General features: G+C 38.6%; 1 protein-coding gene across 1 annotated transcript in view; it reads right to left on the bottom strand.

Annotated features, from left to right (window-relative positions):
- The window catches only part of ALS2CR11 (amyotrophic lateral sclerosis 2 chromosome region candidate 11), a 136688-nt gene extending 112964 nt beyond the window's left edge, over positions 1-23724 (bottom strand). Inside the window, exons 1-2 of the mRNA XM_018038504.1 lie at positions 23468-23724; positions 387-473 (exon numbers count right to left, since the gene is read on the bottom strand). Coding sequence (XP_017893993.1) covers positions 387-473; positions 23468-23704 — 324 coding nt within the window. The 5' untranslated portion in view covers positions 23705-23724. The remainder of the gene's footprint in view (positions 1-386; positions 474-23467) is intronic.

Genomic DNA, 25254 nt, shown 5'->3' with positions numbered 1-25254 from the left:
AATACAGAAGAAAAATAGGCAAGATTTGTTCAAAGTAAACCTAAAATAAATAAGAATACAAAGCCAAAATGGTTCATTTATTAACTTCAATACAGCTGTCACTCTCTGAATCATTTTCATTTTACATTAGGTGAGGACTGATAAAACATAACATCTTGGGAATCCCTAGTACAGATAACAGTTTTTCTGCCAATCAGAATGTTTTCTATAATTTTAGTGATTATTAGAATGCTTATCTGACACATAAAAATGAAAAATTCATGAATATGGTTATCAGAGACAGCCATTTTCTATTCATGCTTTTTGATACCATGTAATAAACATTAAATTGTCTTCATATGAAATAAATAATTTATATGGGTTTATTGAGACTTAGTCATACATACCACATCCCCAAATGGCACCAAAGTTGGTGCCTCATGTGTTACTTCTGGCTCTTTATTTTCAGACCCTTTAAGAGTTTTTCTCAGCATCTACAATGTAAATAAGTTGAGACTTTAGAAGGCAAAGAAGAATATAATTAGATAAAATATCACTTCAATTCAACAAGTATTTTATGAGTGTCTAGTATCAGATACTATATATTTTAGTATTATATATTTTATGACTTGAAAACTCATCTCTACCCCAAGTTTATTATTAAGTTAGCAGAGAAACAAAATGTGTTGTGAGATAGGAGAGAAGTACATAACAGCATGAACAGTGAGTTCTCCTTGATAACAAAAAATGATCATCTCAATCTAATGTGGACTAGATCCTGTATCTCACAAACAGTAATCCTGGTGCAAATTATTTCAATATTCCTTCAGTTATCAGCCACTGCAGGGACTGCAATTACATCCTTTGGAATAGTAGGTACCCTGGAAAGGACTAATAAATAGATGGCTTTTGGTTTTTGGTTGTGTGATTTCATCCAGAATAACTCAATCAATTGATATCTGTGGGTTGATTTTTAATTTTGTTTTTAAAAGCTCTAGTCACTACACATAATGGTTAGCATTTAAAAATTACAAGACATTTTAATGTAGATTTTTAAAGTAAAGAGCAAGGGATGGGAAGGGGAAAGAGAGGAAAGGTGAGGGGAATAGTGAACAAATGGTCTATTAAAAGTCTAACCTGAAAAAAGAATTATATTTATTCTCAACCATTGCTGAACTTGAATCAACATCGTCTTATCTATAAGGAAAAATTTCCCAAAAGATTTGTTGTTATGCGTCTTTTAAGAATCACTTGTTTAATTCTAATAATATGCATAAATCCTTAGTCATGTTGAAATTTTTGTTTTAAAGGACAGAACAAATACTTGAGGTGTACTGAAAACATTTTTTTTAATATTTATCTTGGATCATTTTGTTATTGTTGCATCTGACTGATTTAATGTGCTTTTTATATATGATTAATTCATAGGTTAAGCTAACTGAATGACAATTACTGTATTGTTACAAAAATATCAATCTGTGTACAGTCTATGTGTACTTAATATGGAACACCATATTTTTTGTTTTAATGATCTTCTTATGGAAGTCTACTTTGAAAGTGCATCTTAATAACTACAAAATAATTAGGAAAAACTTCTTTAGAATACTAATACTCAATTTAGCCTTAACAATTTGGCATTTTACTTAACAATCCCTCATTTTATCTTTTTTACTTTTCCTTCCTCATATGAGCAGAGCTCTCTTCAATGGCAGCAGCATGAGCAAAACAACTCTTTGCCAAAATTCTATTTAGAACCTTGAACAAAACTTCTAAAGACTAGTCTCATAAAGCCTCTGACACCACATAGAATTTCTCCTGAACCTGCAGAGAATTTTAATTCCAATTAATTCCACTTGCCTTTTATCTCTGCTGCCTTTAGCCCCACCTTGAACAGAAGTCCCTCCTGGCACTTCTATTTAAAAGCCCCTACATTCACTTACATTGCTCTGCACTTTGTTTCCAATGGCCTTTCTGGACCATTCTCCCTCATTCCACAGTTTTCTTTGAAAACCCACCAGCCTACAGGTTTACCTTCTCCTAGCATTCTCCCCCTCCTAGCGCTAATGGCAACCTCACTATTCTTACATCAATTAGCATTCACTAGTGTACTGGCAGGATTATATGCCTGGCATTGTGCTGATTTCAGCTTGTAATGTTCCTGCCCTTGAGAAGTTCAGGCCAGTGTTGAAGACAAGTAAAAAAACAATGACAGTTTCACTATAAGAAAAACAAATGCTGAGAAGAGGGAGTTTATCTTTACTCATTCTCTGCATATATCTTATACATGGAAAAACAATAATTTATTCAATTGGTCAGATACTGTCATTCATTGTACAAGCTACAGGTACATGGAATTCTTTAAAACAGTTTGGGTATTGCGTTTGCTAGTTAAGTAGGTCAATCAACTACATTACCTTGAGTAGTAGAATATTTAGTTTACTTTGCAAATAGATAAACATTGATCACAAGAAATTTCATGACAAAGCCCTTTTAAAAAGTTGGTAAACATAAAGATGCATCATACACTTTGGTTTTACAAAAAGAAATGTTTCAACTTCTAAACTTTTCTTCGATGGCTGTCAGTAGTACACAAACTAGCGAATATTTTAAAATATATACTTCTTAATCTGTCCTTTCAGAGTAAGGTGGTGACATTTTAATGAGTATGAAAATAACTATCTTTTTGAAATAAACTCATGTTAAGATGAGAACATTTTAAAAACTACTGGAAATATTTCCTTCTAATGTTACTTTATGTGTATGCAAATGTGTTATGAGCACCCTAGAAGCTTACAGTATCACATTTTAAAAATTTAGAAACACTTTTGTTTAAAAAATTCACAAATGAGTTTCAGCAGGTTGTGTGCTGTGTGCTGCGTGCTGTGTGCTGTGCTTAGTCACTCAGTTGTGTCTGACTCTTTGCGACCCCATGGACTCCTCTGTTCATGAGGAGTCTCCAGATCTTTACCAGCTGAGCTACCAGGGAAGCCCACCAGCAGCTTGAGACCATTTTTCCTTTTAAATGTAAAAAAAATGAAAGCCCTCCCCAGAGTTTACCAGAACTAATTAATCAGAGAAGTAACATTTTATGCAAAACATGTGAGCTAACAAATTGAATAACATGCCAGAAATGAAAAATGAGTACTGTGATTTAACAGGCTCAAGAAAAAACCATTGCTTCCAATTGGAATTTAGAATATTTAAAGGTATCTTTTCTAAATATAACAGCATTAGAAACCAAATACTGAAATAAATTTGCCTCAAACCAGACCTTCAAACCACTACATCACTAAGTATTAAATCATGTTTTTCAAAAATAGTGATACTTATTGAGTTCTGTACTACTAACAAAATGAATTAAAAATCAGTTTTAGAAATACTGCTTATTTATAATTTTTAATTTTTGTACATTGTAGAATCTATAAAGTAAATTGCATTACATTTTATAAAGTATAAATAAATATTCAAAATATTGGTTAAAGATGTTCACATATTTTTATTGATAATATTGTGCAGTCAAAGAAATTTGGAGAATACTGCTAAGAAGTCACATTTAGATGCCTAGGTCTCTCTTTCCAAATCTATCTTTCTGGAGGTTTGAAGCTGCCAGTTCCCACATGTATGCCCACCTTGGCACAGTCTGCTCAGAATGAACAACTGCTCCATCTGATATGCCCATTGCCTTCAATATGATATGGAGGTAAGAATTCCATAATAGTTTTCAACTGTGACTCATCACCAGAATGCCTTGGATGAAGGTAATACTTAGTTCCCTATTTGCTTGTCCCCTTTTCTGGAAGTACTAACGGTCACAACTCTGGAGCTAAAGAGAAGCAAGGGTTATGAATCCAGTACCAAGCCCCATTCAGGATGCCTATAAGCCACTGCATAAACACAGGAGGTGACAATGTTTCAAGCGGGTCTGAAGAAGTAAAAAATTAAAGACTAGGGGAAGAGGAGCGTAGACTAAATAAGTGTAAAAGCATAAAGAAGTTGTATTATATATATTTATATATGTTTATATTATGTAATATAAATATATTATACATAAGTATGTTATATATACTTTATACATGCATATATAAAAATAAATATACATATCTACATATATTATTTTATAGTATATATATCTATATAGATATATGTAATTCATTTCCTCAAATTGAGCTATAGTTTTAGGCAATCAAAATCAAAGTTCCAACATGTCTTCCTGTGGAAACTGATGAGCTTTTCTGAGACAATTTTGAAGAAAAACAGGATGACATACTTAAAAATTAAAGAAATAAAGACATTATTTATTAATGTCTAACGGCATTAGCATAAAGTGAAGTGAAGTGAAATTTCCTCAGTTGTGTCCAACTCTTTGCGACCCCATGAACTATACAGTCCATGGAATTCTCCAGGCCAGAATACTGGAGTGGGGGTAGCCTTTCCCTTCTCCAGGGGATCTTCCCAACCCAGGGATCAAACCCAGGTCTCTGGCATTGCAGGCGTATTGGTCACCAGCTGAGCCACAAGGAAAGCCCTTGGAGAATGGAATTAGTATTAGCATAACAATAGATAAATGCACCAAATAAACTCATTAGAGAGTCTGGAAACAAACATTTATGCAAACTTCACTTGTGACAAAGACAGAACTAAAGAATAGTGGGAAAAAAAAACAGTCTCAAATGAGTAAGTAGAAATTGCCACACAGAAGAAAGAGAGAGAAAGAAGAAAAAGCAGAAAAAGAGAGAGAAAGGAAAGAAGAGAAAAGAATGAAGAACAAAAGGAAAAAAAAGAGAGAAAAAAGAATAGAAAACCTGACTCATATCATACATACACACACAGAATCAGGTACAGTGATTTGAAGATCTCAATGTGAAAGGAAAAACGATTAAAAGATAATACAGAAGAAGATTTTCATGACGTTTTCATGATATAAACAATTAGAAGATGATATAGGTAGATTTCTAAAACAGAACACAGAGCAATAACCACAAAAAAAGTTTGGAATATTAAACTACATTAAACTTAATAACTTTTATTAAATGACACCATTAGGAAGGTGAAGGGGCTCCCCAGGTGGCGCAGTGGTAAAGAATCCACCTGTCAATGTAGGAAATGCAGGAAGCACGGGTTCCAATCCCTGGAGGAGGAAATGGCAACCCACTCCAGTATTACTGCCAGCAAAATTCCATGGACAGAGGTGCCTGGCGAGCTGCAGTCCATGGGGTTACAAAGAGTCAGACACCACTGAGAACACACATACACACACAGAGGAAAGTGAAAAGATAAGACACTGGAAGATTTTTGCAATATGTTTAGTATAACTGACAAAGGGCCTATAACTAGAATGGATACACAAAAGTATACAAACTAGTAAGAAAAAGTTAGACAATCCAACAGAAAAATGGCGAACAAGCACTTCACAAAATAGTTTATAAGATCACTCATAATCATTTGGAAGGGAACTCACCCTCATTAGTCATCAGGGAAATGAAAGCTAACACCACAAAGAGATACCACTACACTTCCCTGAGATGTCCAACCATTAAAAGATGGGCACTATGAAATGGAAGGATGGAGATTATTTAGAACTCTAACACACTGCCAGTGGGAATATAAATTGGTATATTCTCTTTGAAAAACATTTGGTATTTGGTTGAATATATACATAATAATGACCCAGAAATTCCATTCTTAGATATATCCCCAACAGAATGTAAAAAAATGTGTATCAAAAGACATATACAAGAACAGTTACAGCTGTATTATTCACCATAGCCAAAAAATAGAAACAACCCAAATATTCATTAACAATGGAATAGATAAATATAATGTGTTATGTTCATACAATGGAATATTACAAAGCAAGGAAAATGAGTAACTACATGTACACACAGCATGAATGAATCTCACAAACAAAATATTGAACAAAACCCCCCAAAATACATATCTTTATCTGCACATAGGACATTCTGTAAGATGTACCATATGCTAGCCCATAAAACCAGATTCAATAAAATTTGGCAAAATTGAAATCAAACAAAGAATGTTCTCCTACTTCAACAGAATAAATTATAAGAACACAAGGAAATGTGGGAAATACACAAATCCTGGAAATTAAAAACATTTGTAAATAAGCTCTGGGCCAAAGAAGAAAAACAACAGAAGTCAGATGTATTATGAGCTGAACAAAAATGAAACACAACACAAAATTCATGAAGTCCCCTAAAGCAGTGCTCAGCTAAAAATCAGCATTAAACATACTTAGAAAAATAAGAGCAATCTCAACTCAAAGCAAGGAAGAGGAAGAAAATAAAGGTTAGAATAGAAATTATTAAGATTAAAAAAAAAAAAACAGAAAATCAATGAAACTAAAGGTAGGTTCTTGAAAAGATCACCAAAACTGCCCAATTTTTAGCTATACTGATGAAGATAAAAGATAGAGGTTACAAATTACCAAAACCAAAAAAGAATGGGGTATACCACTGATCTTACAAAATTAAAAGGATTATAAAGAAATAGCATTATATTAGTTCTTGTAGCTGCTATACAAATTGCTACAAACTTGGTGACCTAAAACAACAAAAATTTGTTTTTTCACAGTTGCGTAGACCAGAAGTCTAATATCAGTCCCCTTGGGCCAAAATTTTAAGGAAAAATCCAGTCTTATGCCTTATAGCTTCTGACAACAAGCCAGCATTCCTTAGTTTGTGGTCACATCACTCCAACCTCTGCCTGTGTGATCACATTGCCTTCTCTTCTGAGTGTCTCCAAATATCCCTCTATCTCTCTCTTATAAGGACATTTGTGATTACACATAGGACCCATGAGATAATCCAGGATAATGGCCTCCATCACAAATCCTAAACTTCACTGCATCTGCAAAAGTTTATTGCCATACAAGGTAACTACTTACAACCTCAAACAATTTTATGTTAACCAATTAGAAATGTAGATGAAATGGAAAAATTCCTATCAAGGCACATATTATCAAAACTGAAGCAGAGACATTACTTTGCCAACAAAGGTCTGTCTAGTCAAGGCTATGGTTTTTCCAGTGGTCATGTGTGGATGTGAGAGTTGGACTGTGAAGAAAGCTGAGTGCCGAAGAACTGATGCTTTTGAACTGTGGTGTTGGAGAAGACTCTTGAGAGTCCCTTGGACTGCAAGGAGATCCAACCAGTCCATTCTGAAGGAGATCAGCCCTGGGATTTCTTTGGAAGGAATGATGCTAAAGCTGAAACTCCAGTACTTTGGCTACCTCATGCAAAGAGTTGACTCATTGGAAAAGACTCTGATGCTGGGAGGGATTGGGGGCAGGAGGAGAAGGGGGCAACAGAGGATGAGATGGCTGGATGGCATCACTGACTTGATGGACGTGAGTCTGAGTGAACTCCGGGAGTTGGTGATGGACAGGGAGGCCTGGAGTGCTGGGACTCATGGGGTCGCAAAGAGTCGGACACGACTGAGCAACTGAACTGAACTGAAGAAGAATATCTGGAGAGACTTATAACAAGTAAAGAAATTAAATAACTTATTGAAGCTCTTCCTACCAAACCAAACAAAAACAACTTAGGCCCAAACTGTTTCACTGGTGAATTCTATCAAATATTTACAATCTTTTACAAACTCAAGGAAAAAGAAAAAAAAGAAGAGGAAAGTACACATCCCAAGTTATTCTATGAGGTCAGTATTACATTAATACCAAAGCCAGACAGGCATCACAAGATGAAAAAACAATAAATCATTATTCCTTACAAATACAGAGGCAAAAATCTTCCACAAGATATTAGTAAATTAAATTCGACAACATATTAAAAAGAACCATACACCATGACAAAGTGGGATTTTTTTTCATCTGAAAAATCAATGTAATAAAATAAATATAATAAGTCATATTAGTAAGTTTGTCCAATAAAGGACAAAATGACATAATTTAGCTAGATGCAGAAAATGTATTTGACAAAATCAAGATATATTCTTTTTTTAAAAAAATATTTACTTATTTATTTGGCTGCACTGGATCTCAGTTGTAGCATGTAGGACTAGTTCCCCAATCAGGGATTGAACCTGGGCCCCCTGCAATGGGAGTGCAGAGTCTCAACCACTGGACCACCAGGGAAGTTCTAAAATGTATTCTAAATAAAACCTTTGAACAGACGAGGAATAGACAGGAAATTCTCCAACATCACACTCAATGGTGAAAGACTGAATATTTTCCACTTTAAGATTCAGTTCAGTTCAGTTGTCAGTCATATCTGACTGTTTGCGACCCCATGAATCACAGCACGCCAGGCCTCCCTGTCCATCACCAACACCCGGAGTTCACTCAAACTCATGTCCATTGAGTTGGTGATGCCATCCAGCCATCTCATCCTCTGTCGTCCCCTTCTCCTCCTGCCCCCAATCCCTCCCAGCATCAAAGTCTTTTCCAATGAGTCAACTCTTCGCATGAGGTTGCCAAAGTACTGGAGCTTCAGTTTTAGCATCATTCCTTCCAAAGAAATCCCAGGGATGATCTCCTTCAGAATGGACTGGTTGGATCTCCTTGCAGTCCAAGGGACTCCCAAGAGTCTTCTCCAACACCACAGTTCAAAAGCATCAATTCTTCGGCACTCAGCTTTCTTCATAATACAACTCTCACATCCATACATGACCACTGGAAAAACCATAGCCTTGACTAGATAGAACTTTGTTGGCAAAGTAATGTCTCTGTTTTTGAATATGCTATCTAGGTTGGTCATAACTTTTCTTCCAAGGAGTAAGCGTCTTTTAATTTCATGGCTGCAATCACCATCTTCGGTGATTTTGGAGCCCAGAAAAATAAAGTCTGCCACTGTTTCCACTGTTTCCCCATCTATTTCCCATGAAGTGATGGGACCGGATGCCATGATCTTTGTTTTCTAAATGTTGAGCTTTAAGCCAAGTTTTTCACTCTCCTCTTTCACTTTCATCAAGAGGCTTTTTAGTTCCCCTTCACTTTCGGCAATAAGGGTGGTGTCATCTGCATATCTGAAGTTACTGATATTTCTCCAGGCAATCTTGATTCCAGCTTGTGTTTCTTCCAGCCCAGCGTTTCTCATGATGTACTCTGCATAGAAATTAAATAAGCAGGGTGACAATATACAACCTTGACGTACTCCTTTTCCTATTTGGAAGCAGTCTGTTGTTCCATGTCCTGTTCTAACTGTTGCTTCCTGACCTGTGTATAGGTTTCTCAAGAGGCAGGTCAGGTGGTCTGGTATTCCCATCTCTTTCAGAATTTTCCACAGTTTCTTGTGATCCACACAGTCAAAGGCTTTGGCATAGTCAATAAAGCAGAAATAGATGTTTTTCTGGAACTCTCTTGCTTTTTTTCATGATCCAGTGGATGTTGGCAATTTGATGTCTGGTTCCTCTGCCTTTTCTAAAACCAGCTTGAACATCTGGAAGTTCACAGTTCATGTATTGCTGAAGCCTGGCTTGGAGAATTTTGAGCATTACTTTACATTTCTGATTCACTCTATTTTTTATCAACATCGTACTACAGGTTCTATTCAGGGCAATCAGACGAGAAAAAGGAAGTAAAGGTATCCACATTTGATAAAAAGAACTAGAACTATCTTTATTTGCAGGTGACACAGTTCTGTATACAGAAATTCCTTAAAAATCCACCAAAAGAAGAAGAGGAAGAAGGAGAGAAACTACTATAATTAACAACTTAGTTCAGCAAAGTCTTAGGCTATAAGAACAAAATATAAAAATGAACTGCATTTCTATATACTAGCAATGAAAAATCTGGAAATAAAAAGAAAACAATTACATTAGAAATAGCATCAAAATAATAAAATAGGAGTAAATTTAAAAGAAGAACTACCTTATGACCCAGCAATCCCATTGCTGGGCATACACACCGAGGAAACCAGAATTGATAGAGACACATGTCCCCCAATGTTCATCGCAGCACTGTTTATAATAGCCAGGACATGGAAACAACCTAGATGTCCATCAGCAGATGAATGGATAAGAAAGCTGTGGTACATATACACAATGGAGTATTACTCAGCTGTTAAAAAGAATACATTTGAATCAGTTGATGAGATGGATGAAACTGGAGCCGATTATACAGAGTGAAGTAAGCCAGAAAGAAAAACACCAATACAGTATACTAACACATATATATGGAATTTAGGAAGATCGCAATGACGACCCTGTATGCAAGACAGGAAAAAAGACACAGATGTGTATAACGGACTTTTGGACTCAGAGGGAGAGGGAGAGGGTGGGATGATTTGGGAGAATGGCATTCTAACATGTATACTATCATGTAAGAATTGAATCGCCAGTCTATGTCTGACGCAGGATACAGCATGCTTGGGGCTGGTGCATGGGGATGACCCAGTGAGATGTTATGGGGAGGGAGGTGGGAGGGGGGTTCATGTTTGGGAACGCATGTAAGAATTAAAGATTTTAAAATTTAAAAAATAGAGGGGAGAGGGAAAGATGGCGGAGGAATAGGATGGGAAGATCACTTTCTCCCTCACAAATTCCTCAAAAGAACATTTCAACGCCGAGCAAACTCCACAAAACAACTTCTGTAGGCTCGCAGAGGACATCAGGCAACCAGAAAAGCAGACCATTGTCTTCAAAAACAGGTAGGAAAAAATATAAAAGACGAAAAAGGAGACAAAGGAGGTGGGGAGGGAGCTCCGTCCCGGGAAGGGAAGCCCGTCCCGGGAAGGGAATTTTAAGAAGAGAGGTTTCCAAACACCAGGAAACACTCTCCCTGCCGAGTCTGTGGCGAGCCTTTGAAACACAGAGGGCAACATAACAGGAAGGAAAAATAGATAAATAATTAAAACCAACAGATTACAAGCCCAACAGTAACTCCCTCAGCGGAAAAGTAGCACAGACGCCTGCATCCGCCACTGGGAAGTGGAGGCAGGGCAGGGACGTGCGGGAGGCGCGGGCTGCAGAGCTTTGTAAGAATCGGGCAGGAACGCCCCATGAGCAACCAGAACGATCTAACTTGGGCTAGCAAACCAGACTGTGGGATAGCTACCACGCGAAAAGCTCGAACATAAGACACCGCTAGGACCGAGCACAGAACAAAGGACGGAACGGAAAAAGCCGGCTGCAGACCATCCCCCGCCGGGGACAGGCAGCCAGAGCCGTAAGGACTGGAAAGGGGCAACTGCAGACCCGGAGAGACTTTACTTACCTAACTGCAAGCAGGCTCCTTTGCTAAGACTTCTGGGGGTGCTGGACAGTCACAGTCTGCGTCACGGGGTGAGCCAGCGGTCCACCCAGAAAGCTGAGCAGCAGCGGCAGAAAAGGTGACAAGCCGCGGCGATCGTGCTCGCCAAACTCCTGAGCTACTCGGACCTGGGAAGGGCACAAAGCGCAGTCCCAGCCGAATTTGCGCCTCTGAGGGCTGCCTGAGCGCCGAACCTGAGCTGCTTGGACCGGGGAAGTGCACGCAGACTAGGGCCGGCCCCAGACGGTTCCCGGCTGAGCATCCTAGGGTTAGGGTTAGGGTTAGGGTTAGGGTTAGGGTTCCAGGCTGAGCATCCTAGAGCTGGAGCGGTTTGTGCGCCGCGAGAAAGGACAGGCCAAGCGGGACAGAGATACTGTGTGCACACGACAGTGCTATTTGTTTGCAGCATCCCCCCTCCCCACAGCGCAACTGAACTAGTGAGCCTAAAAAACCAGCAAACAGAAGAAGTTAAACAGAGGGAACCACCTTGGAAGTGATCCCACACGGCCCATAACACCAGAGAAGGGCCAGATATTTTTAATATTTTTAAAATCACTCCTTTTTTTGTTTGTTTTTCTTTTTTTTTCTAACTTTTTTTAAATTGTTAAGTCTTCTATTTCTCCTAATTTTTATTTCTATAACCTATTATTACTATTTAAAAAAAAAAAAGACTTTTTTTTTTTTTTTTAAGGCAAACACCGTATATAGTCTTTGGATGGTTGTTGGTTTTCTTTGTTTGTTTGTTTTGTTTGTTTTGTTTTTAATAATTCTTTTTTTTTCTTTCTTCCTTTTTCCTTCTGCTTTTCTTTAATATTGTATCTTTGAAAATCCAACCTCTACTCTAGATTTTTAATCTTTGTTCTTAGGTTTTTGTTGTCAATTTTGTACATTTAAAAACCCAAACTTCACTACCCAAGTTTACCTGAGAGCGAGATTACTGGCTTGACCACTCTCTCCTCCTCTGGACTCTCCTTTTTCTCCACCAGGTGGCCTCTGTCTCTTTTCTCCCCCATCTCTTCTCTATCCAACTCTGTGAATCTCTGTGTGTTCCAGTCGGTGGAGAACACCTAAGGAACTGGTTACTGGCAGGATTTGTCTCTCTCCTACTCATTCCTCTCTCTTATCCTCCTGGTCACCTCTGTCTACTTCCTCCCTCTCCTCTTCCCCGTATAACTCTGTAAACACCTCTGAGAGGTCCAGACTATAGAGCGCACCTAAGGAAGTGACTACTGGCTAGCTTGCTCTCTCCTCTTTTGATCTCACTGCATCTCATTCCAGTCACCTCTAACTACCCCCTCCATCTTCTCTTCTCCTTGTAACTCAGTGAACCTCTCTGAGTGTCCCTCAATGTGGAGAAACTTTTCATCTTTAACCTAGATGTTTTATCATCGGTGCTGTATAGATGGAGAAGTCTAGAGGCTACTGTAAAAATAAAACTGAAAACCAGAAGCAGGAGGCTTAAATCCAAAGCCTGAAAACATTAGAGAACTCTTGAATTCAGGGAACATTAAGCAATAGGAGCTCATCAAATGCCTTCATACCTACACCAAAACCAAGCTCCACCCAAGGGCCAACAAGTTCCAAAACAAGACATACCACGCAAATTCTCCAGCAACACAGGAACACTCCCCTGAGCTTCAATATACAGGCAGCTCAAAATTATCCCCAAACCTTTGATGTTTCATAACCCATTACGGGTCATTCCACTGCACTCCAGAGAGAAGAAACCCAGCTCCACCCACCAAAACTCCAACACAAGCCTCCCTAACCAGGAAACCTTGACAAACCACTGATAGAACCCTACCCAAAGTGAGGAAGCTCCATAATAAAGAGAACTCCACAAATTTCCAGAATATAAAAAGGCCACCCCAAACGCAGCAATATAACCAAGATGAAGAGACAGAGGAATACTCAGCAGGTAAAGGAACAGGAGAGTTGCCCACCAAACCAAACAAAAGAGGAAGAAGTAGGGAATCTACCGGAGAAGGAATTCCGAATATTGATAGTGAAAATGATCCAAAATCTTGAAATCAAAATGGAATCACAGATAAATAGCCTAGAGACAAGGATTGAGAAGATGCAAGAAAGGTTTAACAAGGACCTAGAAGAAATAAAAAAGAGTCAAAATATAATGAATAATGCAATAAATGAGATCAGAAACACTCTGGAGGCAACAAATAGTAGAATAACGGAGGCAGAAGATAGGATTAGTGAAATAGAAGATAGAATGGTAGAAATAAATGAATCAGAGAGGAAACAAGAAAAACGAATTAAAAGAAATGAGGACAATCTCAGAGACCTCCAGGACAATATGAAATGCTCCAACATTCGAATTATAGGAGCCCCAGAAGAAGAAGACAGAAAGAAAGATCATGAGAAAATCCTTGAGGAGATAATAGTTGAAAACTTCCCTAAAATGGGGAAGGAAATAATCACCCAAGTCCAAGAAACACAGAGAGTTCCAAATAGGATAAACCCAAGGCGAAACACCCCAAGACACATATTAATCAAATTAACAAAGATCAAACACAAAGAACAAATATAAAAGCAGCAAGGGAAAAACAACAAATAACACACAAGGGGATCCCTATAAGGATAACAGCTGATCTTTCAATAGAAACTCTTCAGGCCAGGAGGGAATGGCAAGACATACTTGAAGTGATGAAAGACAATAACCTACAGCCCAGATTACTGTACCCAGCAAGGATCTCATTCAAATACGAAGGAGAAATCAAAAGGTTTACAGACAAGCAAAAGCTGAGAGAATTCAGCACCACCAAACCAGCTCTCCAACAAATTCTAAAGGATATTCTCTAGACAGGAAACACAAAAAGGGTGTATAAACCCGAACCCAAAACAATAAAGTAAATGGTAACGGGATCATACTTATCAATAATTACCTTAAACGTAAATGGGTTGAACGCCCCAACCAAAAGACAAAGACTGGCCGAATGGATACAAAAACAAGACCCCTCTATGTGCTGCTTACAAGAGACCCACCTCAAAACAAGGGACACATACAGACTGAAAGTGAAAGGCTGGAAAAAGATATACCACGCAAATAGAGACCAAAAGAAAGCAGGAGTGGCAATACTCATATCCGATAAAATAGACTTTAAAACAAAGGCTGTGAAAAGAGACAAAGAAGGCCACTACATAATGATCAAAGGAACAATCCAAGAAGAAGATATAACAATTATAAATATATATGCACCCAATATAGGAGCACCGCAATATGTAAGACAAATGCTAACAAGTATGAAAGGGGAAATCAACAATAACACAATAATAGCAGGAGACTTTAATACCCCACTCACACCTATGGACAGATCAACTAAACAGAAAATTAACAAAGAAACGCAAACTTTAAATGATACATTAGATCAGTTAGACCTAATTGATATCTATAGGACTTTTCACCACAAAACAATGAATTTCACCTTTTTTTCAAGCGCTCATGGAACCTTCTCCAGGATAGATCACATCCTGGGCCATAAATCTAAACTTGATAAATTCAAAAAAATCGAAATCATTCCAAGCATCTTTTCTGACCGTAATGCATTAAGATTAGATCTCAATTACAGGAGAAAAACTATTAAAAATTCCAACATATGGAGGTTGAACAACACACTTCTGAATAACCAACAAATCACAGAAGAAATCAAAAAAGAAATCAAAATATGCATAGAAACTAATGAAAATGAAAACACAACAACCCAAAACCTGTGGGACACTATAAAAGCAGTGCTAAGAGGAAAGTTCATAGCAATACAGGCATACCTCAAGAAACAAGAAAAAAGTCAAATAAATAACCTAACTCTGCAACTAAAGCAACTAGAAAAGGAAGAGTTGGAGAACCCCAGAGTTAGTAGAAGGAAAGAAATCTTAAAAATTAGGGCAGAAATAAATGCAAAAGAAACAAAAGAGACCATAGCAAAAATCAACAAAGCCAAAAGCTGGTTCTTTGAAAGGATAAATAAAATTGACAAACCATTAGCCAGACTCATCAAGAAGCAAAGAGAGAAAAATCAAATCAATAAAATTAGAAATGAAAATGGAGAGATCACAACAGACAACACAGAAATACAAAGGATCATAAGAGACTACTATCAGCAGTTGTATGCCAATAAAATGGACAACGTGGAAGAAATGGACAAATTCTTAGAAAAGTACAAATTTCCAAAACTGAACCAGGAAGAAATAGAAAATCTTAACAGACCCATCACAAGCACGGAAATTGAAACTGTAATCAGAAATCTTCCAGCAAACAAAAGCCCAGGTCCAGACGGCTTCACAGCTGAATTCTACCAAAAATTTAGAGAAGAGCTAACACCTATCCTCCTCAAACTCTTCCAGAAAATTGCAGAGGAAGGTAAACTTCCAAACTCATTCTATGAGGCCACCATCACCCTAATACCAAAACCTGACAAAGATGTCACAAAAAAAGAAAACTACAGGCCAATATCACTGATGAACATAGATGCAAAAATCCTCAACAAAATTCTAGCAATCAGAATCCAACAACACATTAAAAAGATCATACACCATGACCAAGTGGGCTTTATCCCAGGGATGCAAGGATTCTTCAATATCCGCAAATCAATCAATGTAATTCACCACATTAACAATAAAATAAAATAAAATAAAAACCATATGATTATCTCAATAGATGCAGAGAAGGCCTTTGACAAAATTCAACATCCATTTATGATAAAAACTCTCCAGAAAGCAGGAATAGAAGGAACATACCTCAACATAACAAAAGCTATATATGACAAACCCACAGCAAACATTATCCTCAATGGTGAAAAATGGAAAGCATTTCCCCTAAAGTCAGGAACAAGACAAGGGTGTCCACTTTCACCGCTACTATTCAACATAGTTCTGGAAGTTTTGGCCACAGCAATCAGAGCAGAAAAAGAAATAAAAGGAATCCAAATTGGAAAAGAAGAAGTAAAACTCTCACTGTTTGCAGATGACATGATCCTCTACATGGAAAACCCTAAAGACTCCACCAGAAAATTACTAGAGCTAATCAATGAATACAGTAAAGTTGCAGGATATAAAATCAACACACAGAAATCCCTTGCATTCCTATACACGAATAATGAAAAAGTAGAAAAAGAAATTAAGGAAACAATTCCATTCACCATTGCAACGAAAAGAATAAAATACTTAGGAATATATCTACCTAAAGAAACTAAAGACCTATATATAGAAAACTATAAAACACTAATGAAAGAAATCAAAGAGGACACTATTAGATGGAGAAATATACCATGTTCATGGATCAGAAGAATCAATATAGTGAAAATGAGTATACTACCCAAAGCAATTTACAAATTCAATGCAATCCCTATCAAGCTACCAGCCACATTTTTCACAGAACTAGAACAAATAATTTCAAGATTTGTATGGAAATACAAAAAACCTCGAATAGTCAAAGCAATCTTGAGAAAGAAGAATGGAACTGGAGGAATCAACTTGCCTGACTTCAGGCTCTACTACAAAGCCACAGTCATCAAGACAGTATGGTACTGGCACAAAGACAGAACTATAGATCAATGGAACAAAATAGAAAGCCCAGAGATAAATCCACACACATATGGACACCTTATCTTTGACAAAGGAGGCAAGAATATACAATGGAGTAAAGACAATCTCTTTAACAAGTGGTGCTGGGAAAACTGGTCAACCACTTGTAAAAGAATTAAACTAGATCACTTTCTAACACCCCACACAAAAATAAACTCAAAATGGGTTAAAGATCTAAATGTAAGATCAGAAACTATAAAACTCCTAGAGGAGAACATAGGCAAAACACTCTCAGACATAAATCACAGCAGGATCCTCTATGATCCACCTCCCAGAATTCTGGAAATAAAAGCAAAAATAAACAAATGGGATCTAATTAAAATTAAAAGCTCCTGCACAACAAAGGAAAATATAAGCAAGGTGAAAAGACAGCCTTCTGAATGGGAGAAAATAATAGCAAATGAAGCAACTGACAAACAACTAATCTCAAAAATATACAAGCAACTTATGCAGCTCAATTCCAGAAAAATAAACGACCCAATCAAAAAATGGGCCAAAGAACTAAATAGACATTTCTCCAAAGAAGACATACGGATGGCTAACAAACACATGAAAAGATGCTCAACATCACTCATTATTAGAGAAATGCAAATCAAAACCACAATGAGGTACCACTTCACACCAGTCAGAATGGCTGCAATCCAAAAATCTGCAAGCAATAAATGCTGGAGAGGGTGTGGAGAAAAGGGAACCCTCCTACACTGTTGGTGGGAATGCAAACTAGTACAGCCACTATGGAGAACAGTGTGGAGATTCCTTAAAAAATTGCAAATAGAACTACCTTATGACCCAGCAATCCCACTGCTGGGCATACACACTGAGGAAACCAGAATTGAAAGAGACACATGTACCCCAATGTTCATCGCAGCACTGTTTATAATAGCCAGGACATGGAAACAACCTAGATGTCCATCAGCAGATGAATGGATAAGAAAGCTGTGGTACATATACACAATGGAGTATTACTCAGCCGTTAAAAAGAATTCATTTGAATCAGTTCTGATGAGATGGATGAAACTGGAGCCAATTATACAGAGTGAAGTAAGCCAGAAAGAAAAACATCAATACAGTATACTAACACATATATATGGAATTTAGGAAGATGGCAATGACGACCCTGTATGCAAGACAGGAAAAAGGACACAGATGTGTATAACGGACTTTTGGACTCAGAGGGAGAGGGAGAGGGTGGGATGATTTGGGAGAATGGCATTCTAACATGTACACTATCATGTAAGAATTGAATCGCCAGTCTATGTCTGACGAAGGGTGCAGCATGCTTGGGGCTGGTGCATGGGGATGACCCAGAGGGATGTTGTGGGGAGGGAGGTGGGAGGGGGGTTCATGTTTGGGAACGCATGTAAGAATTAAAGATTTTAAAATTTAAAAAATAAAAAAAATTAATAAAAAAAATAAAATTTAAAAAATAAAAAACTAAAAAAAATTTTTAAAAAACATAAAAACTTAAAAAAAATAAGAAATGTAAGACTAGTACAAAGAAAATTATAAGACATTCCTGAGTGAAATTAAAGATTTAAATGAAAGGAAAACATTCCATGTTTATGACTGGAAAGATTCAATACTGTTAAAGAATCGATTCTCAAACTGATCTATGACTGTGTGTGTGCTCAGTTGCTCAGCCGAGTCCGACTCCTTGAGACCCTATGGACTGTAGCCTGCCAGGCTCCTATTTCCATGGAATATTCCCAGCAAGAATATTAGAATGGGTTGCCACTTTCTTCTCCAAAGGATTTGCCCAATCCAGGGATTGAACCCAGGTCTCCTGCATCGGCAGGCAGGTTCTTTACCACTGAGCTGCTAGGAGGCCCAAATTGATCTACAGAGCCAACAAAATATACAAACCACTAGCTAGCTTAATCACTATACAAGGATAAAACACAAACAAGAAATAAGATTTTTGAAAAACCATAAGACTACTTTGCAGACCTCCAAATGTATTTTAAAACCTAAATATAATGTATATCTCCTGCTGCTGCTGCTAAGTTGCTTCAGTCACATCCGACTTTGTGCAACCCAATAGACAGCAGCCCACCAGGCTCCCACATGCCTGGGATTCTCCAGGTAAGAACACTGGAGTGGGTTGCCATTTCCTTCTCCAGTGCATGAAAGTGAAAAGTGAAAGTGAAGTAGCTCAGTCATGTCCGACTCTTAGCAACCCCATGGGCTGTAGCCCACCAGGCTCCTCCATCCATGGGATTTTCCAGGCAACAGTACTGGAGCGGGGTACCATTGCCTTCTCCAATGGTGCCATGGGATACTTAATTTTTGAATTTGGTAGAATTCCCTGTGAAATTATCTGGGCCCGGTGCTTTTCATTGGTGATAGCTCATTGCTAGCTCTCTCTCTCTCTCTCTCTCTCTCTCTCTCTCTCTCTCTCTCTCTCTCTTTTTAAAATAGAAAATGGTCTGTTCAAACTGTTTACCATCAACAGCATCAATTTTGCTGGGCTGCAGTCCATGGGGTTGCTAAGTCAGACATGACTGAGTGATTTCACTTTCACCTTTTGCTTTCATGCATTGGAGAAGGAAATGGCAACCCACTCCAGTGTTCTTGCCTGGAGAATCCAGGGACGGGGGAGCATGGTGGGCTGCTGTCTATGGGGTCGCACAGAGTCGGACACGACTGAAGTGACTTAGCAATAGCAATAGCAATGACACCATTAACGAAAATTTTCTCATTCTATTTACAAAGCAAGCATAGCATTGATACCTAAACCCATGAAGAAAATTAAGAGGTGAATGCGAAGGCACTTCAGTTCAGTTCAGTTCAGCTCAGTTGCTCAGTCGTGTCCGACTCTTTGCAACCCAATGAATCGCAGCACGCCAGGCCGCCCTGTCCATCACCAACTCCCGGAGTTCACTCAGACTCACGTCCATCGAGTCGGTGATGCCACCCAGCCATCTCATCCTCTGTCGTCCCCTTCTCCTCCTGCCCCCAATCCCTCCCAGCATCAGAGTCTTTTCCAATGAGTCAACTCTTGGCATGAGGGGGCCAAAGTACTGGAGTTTCAGCTTCAGCATCAGTCCTTCCAATGAACACCCAGGACTGATCTCCTTCAGGATGGACTGGTTGGATCTCCTTGCAGTCCAAGGGACTCTCAAGAGTCTTCTCCAACACCACAGTTCAAAAGCATCAATTCTTCAGCACTCAGCTTTCTTCACAGTCCAACTCTCACATCCATACAGACCACTGGAAAAATCATAGCCTTGACTGGATGGACCTTTGTTGGCAAAGTAATGTCTCTGCTTTTCAATATGCTATCTAAGTTGGTCATAACTTTCCTTCCAAGGAGTAAGTGTCTTTTAATTTCATGGGTGCAATCACCATCTGCAGTGATTTTGGAGCCCCCAAAGAATAGTCTGACACAGTTTCCACTGTTTCCCCATCTATTTGCCATGAAGTGATGGGACCGGATGCCATGATCTTCGTTTTCTGAATGTTGAGCTTTAAGCCAACTTTTTCACTATCTTCTTTCACTTTCATCAACAGGTTTTTTGTGTCCAACTCTATGCGACCCCACGGACTGTAGCCCACCAGGCTCCTCTGTTCATGCGATTCTCCAGGCAAGAATACTGGATTGGGTTGCCATTTCTTTCTCCAATAGATGAATATAACAAAAATATTGATATAAAGATACTAAATAATAAAAACAGAATCTAATACCACAAAGAAAATAATATGCAAAAATCAAGTGAGACTAATTCTAGGAATGCAATAAGTTGGTTCAATAATAGGAAATTCACTAATAATGAATTTCTCCTTATGATATAAGGAGAAAAATTATGCAATTATCTCCATATATCTTTATTAATAAATGGTCCCTGGCAAAATTCAACAACTTTTCCTGTTAAAACACTCACAATAATAGCAATTAAGCCAGTATTTGAAGTTTGAAGCTTCAAATATTTCATTTGGTGGGGAAATAGTGGAAACATTTACTAAGATCAGGAACAAGCAAAGCTGTCTACTGTCTCTACTATGACTCAACATGTTACTAACTGGTAGCATTAGTCCATTCAGCTAGGTAAGAAAAATCAAATACAGGCAAGAGAACTGAAAGAAAAGAAGTAACACTATCTCTATTTGAAGATGGTCTGATAGTATATCTGAAACCTAGAGAATTAATAATACTACTAACTCAAATATTTTAAAAATTCAATAAGGAAGCAGGACATGAAATTAACATACAGAAATCTATAGCCTTAATATAGATAAATAATTGAAGTATATAAAGTAGAAGAAGCCCCACCTGAGGAATAATCTTAACAAGAAGTGTGCAAAACTCTTAAGAGGAAAACTTTAAAACACTTCTGAAAGACACAAAATTAGAGTTGAATAATGAAAAAACATCTCTGGATAGGACAGACCAACATCATAAAGATGTCAGTTCTACTTAATTTATCAATGTAATGCAATCTTTAGTCTTTTAAAAGGCTTTTATTATGAGATCAACAAGTTAACAAAGTTTTTATAGAGAGTGAGAATAGTCAGGAAGTTACAGGAAAAGAAAACTACAAGAGGGAAGGGGACCAGCCCTACCAGACTTCAAAACATACTTTAAGTCTTTAAATAAAAGAGAATGGTCTTAAGGACTTTTCCCAAGGTAGAGTCATGAAATATATGGGAAATGCCTACTAAATATGATTGACCTTGGGAAATGCTGTATTTCATATTCCCTTCTTGAATATTCACAAGGCATTTAGCATGTTAAAGATTGCTGCAACAAAGGATTTATCTTTTCTTTTAAAAAAATTGTAAGGTCTTGGCACTTGAATTGATAAACACCAATGGAATAGAATAGAAGTCCAGAAAAAAAAACATATGGAAGCTTAAATCTTATGCATAAACATGGCATCTCAAAACTCTAGGGCAAAGATAATTTTTTTTTAAATAAATGGTGTTGGGACATCTATTTGGGAAAAGAATAAATTAAATCCAGACTGCATACCACACATTACAAATAAATCAGGAATCTAAATATAAAAATGATATACAAGCATTAGAAGGTAAATTCAATTCCTTAAATTTGTATACCATTTGTTTCCTGATAGGACAATATCTTTATGTATACAAATTGTTTCCTGATAAATACTGTACTTTTTTTTTAATAACTTAAGAACAACAAAGAATGGAAAATTTCCTAATAACACGCTAACAAACTTTGAAAAAGTGAGTTTCAGTTTGATTCCCCTTTTCCATTTCCTCTATATTTCGGCAGTACCCCTGCTGCTGCTGCTGCTGCTGCTGCTGCTAAGTTGCTTCAGCCCTGTCCGACCCTGTGTGACCCCATAGATGGCAGCCCACCAAGCTCCCCCGTCCCTGGGATTCTCCAGGCAAGAACACTGGAGTGGGTTGCCATTTCCTTCTCCAATGCATGAAAGTGAAAAGTGAAAGTGAAGTCACTCAGTTGTGTTCAACTCTTAGCAACCCCATGGACTGCAGCCTACCAGGCTCCTCTGTCCATGGGATTTTCCAGGCTAGAGTACAGGAGCGGGTTGCCATTGCCTTCTCTAAATGGAAATTAAACTTGAGTTTCACATACTTCAGATACAAATTTAGCTAATTAAGAACAGGACACCAATAATTCATTTTGCAGACATGATAAAGTTTTGCTCCTGCAGGTCCATGTATAAGAACCTCAGGCATTGAAAGGAGAGCTAACTGATGTTTCTGGAGCTGAGCCCTTTAGACAAATGATTCCCAGTGATGATTATGATGATGTTAGCAGCTAACATCTATTAATGCTTTACTTCACACTGCATTAAGTATTTTATATCATTACCTCTTTTAGTTCTTCAGACAACCCTTCAGGGTAGGCAGTAATTAAATGGGACTCTAACAAGTTAACTGTCAGTGCCCCACAAGAAAACTCTTCCTCAGGTGTTCAGTTCAGTTCAGTTGCTCAGTCGTGTCTGACTCTTTGCGATCCCATGAACTGTAGTATGCCAGGCCTCCCTGTCCATCACCAACTTCTGGAGTTCACCCAAACCCATGTCCATTGTGTTGGTGATGCCATCCAACCATCTCATCCTCTGTCGTCCCCTTCTCCTCCTGCCCTCAATACTTCCCAGCATCAGGGTCTTTTCAAATGAGTCAGCTCTGGACATCAGGTGGCCAAAGTATTGGAGTTTCAGCTTCAACATCAGTCCCTCCAATGAACACCCAGGACTGATCTCCTTTAGGATGGACTGGTTGGATCTCCTTGCAGTCCAAGGGACTCTCAAGAGTCTTCTCCAACACCACAGTTCAAAAGCATCAATTCTTCGATGCTCAGCCTTCTTCACAGTCCAACTCTCACATCCATACATGACCACAGGAAAAACCACAGCCTTGACTAGACGGACCTTAGTCAGCAAAGTAATGTCTCTGCTTTTGAATATGCTATCTAGGTTGGTCATAACTTTTCTTCCAAGGAGTAAGCGTCTTTTAATTTCAGGGCTGCAGTCACCATCTGCAGTGATTTTGGAGCCCCCCCAAATAAAGTCAGCCACTGTTTCCACTGTTTCCCCATCTATTTCCCATGAAGTGATACAACTCTCTAAACGAGGGCAGGTTTCCCTCCCTCCCACTGGCACACTGAGCCCTTGGTCCTGCCTGATCCTCTACGGGGTCAGGGGACAGACTCCACCCCCCAGAACCCCCACTTACATTCAGCAGCCGGTACCCAGGACCCTCCTTAGACTCGACTTTGGACAGATTAGGGGTCTTGTCCCGCCCTTGGACGTTCCAGGCTGTAGAAGAGAATTCCAATCCCCTTGCTTGCCTATTTTCCAAGTTGGTTTGGGAAATTCTCTGAAATAACGGTGCTGCGTACAGGGAATGGATCCGCCTGTTGTGATTATCTTCTGTGTTGGAAACCTTAGCCATGTCTTGGGGCGGCTCCATCCCTCCATCCTCGGCTGGGCAGGTCTGCGCACTAACCGACTGCCTGCTACTGCGCAAGCGCAGCCCTCTCACCACCTTTCCCGCGCTTTTCCTGTGCACGCACACACACCACGTGACCTGCACATTCAGGCCGGCCTCTGCCCCAGGCGGGAACAGGGGCTGTGCTAGTTCCAACTGCCGTTTCAGCCTCCCTTTGAAGGAAGTCTGAGCTTGCTGCCTGACAGCAAAGCTCCTCAGCACGGTGACTGAATTTAGTTCGTTTCCTATCTGCCATTTAATCCGTCATAAACCTTCTCTCTTCTCCGTACACCTCCGAATACTATCCCGAGTTCCAGATGCTATATTTTTAACAGTTTACTTGGATACTTTTACTCGACTGTCCCACAGATTCATAACCCAACACGTTAATATTCATCTTCCTCCTCAGACGTCTATGTTCCAAACACATTTCGTGTAGCGATGTCATATCCACAAAATCTTAAAACTTCTGTTTTGAATTCAAACCCTAAATATTTGAACCCGATTCTTCCTTTTTATGGCACCTCATTTAGGGTCTCTCACATAGACGGCTGCAGTGCTTTACCACAGGGGTCCCTGGCCTACCATCATCCACTCTTCCCACTGCCCCAGTGTTCATGCAGCTTACCTTTTAAAGCACACAAAATCAGAAATGTTCAGTTACTTTAATCAGCCACAAAATATTCTTCAATACAGAAAACAAGAGACTCCAAAATGCTCTATACCACCTCAGGATCATTTCTTATGGATATTCTATATGGAATCAGGTTTTCTTTTATTCAACGGCCACCTCAGAGTTTAGCCTTTAGTAAAGTCTTGTAACCCCATACACATACCCCCAAAGCAGAATTAACTGCTATCTCCAAGCTTCTACTTGGCATATTCCTATTAGTGGACTCACACTATTAGAATTAGTTGTTAATTTCAAAAAGTAGAGTTCTTGGAGGTAAAAATCTGATCCTCACTCTTCACTCTTCAGGGCTCACCACACAATAGCTCCACATCCTTGACATGTTTGTTGTCATTTTGAGTCATGTTTAATGACTGTTCAGAGACTTGCTGTCCTCCAGCACATTCCAACTTCCTTAGGGTTCATGTGATGCAACAAAAATCTAACCTAAATCTAACCAAATCTCTAGCCCTAACTTCTGGGCTATAGGAAATTCAGGAGATACAAATTGGATGATACCTTCAGGAGAAAAAATTAAATAAAAATAAAGGTGGGACATTAAAAAAAATTGATTTGGATTCTTCATACACACACAAAATGTTGCCAGAATGTGTAGAATGGTATGGTCACCCTAGAAAAAGACTTTGGCAACTTAACAAACTAAACATAAAACTACCATACAACCCAGTGGTTGTACTCCTGGGTATTTTTGTTGCTGTTCAGTTACTAAGTCTTGTCCAACTCTTTGTGACCCCATGGGCTGGAGCACACCAGACTTCCCTGTCCTTCACTATTTCCTGGAGTTTGCTCAAACTCATGTCCATTGAGTCAGTGATGCCATCCAACCATCTTACCCTCTGTT

The sequence above is a fragment of the Capra hircus genome, chromosome 2 (genome assembly GCF_001704415.2).
Source record: "Capra hircus breed San Clemente chromosome 2, ASM170441v1, whole genome shotgun sequence".
Lineage (NCBI taxonomy): Eukaryota > Metazoa > Chordata > Mammalia > Artiodactyla > Bovidae > Capra > Capra hircus.
Note: the sequence above shows the minus strand (reverse complement) of the source record. Positions and strands in the feature narration are given on the sequence as shown.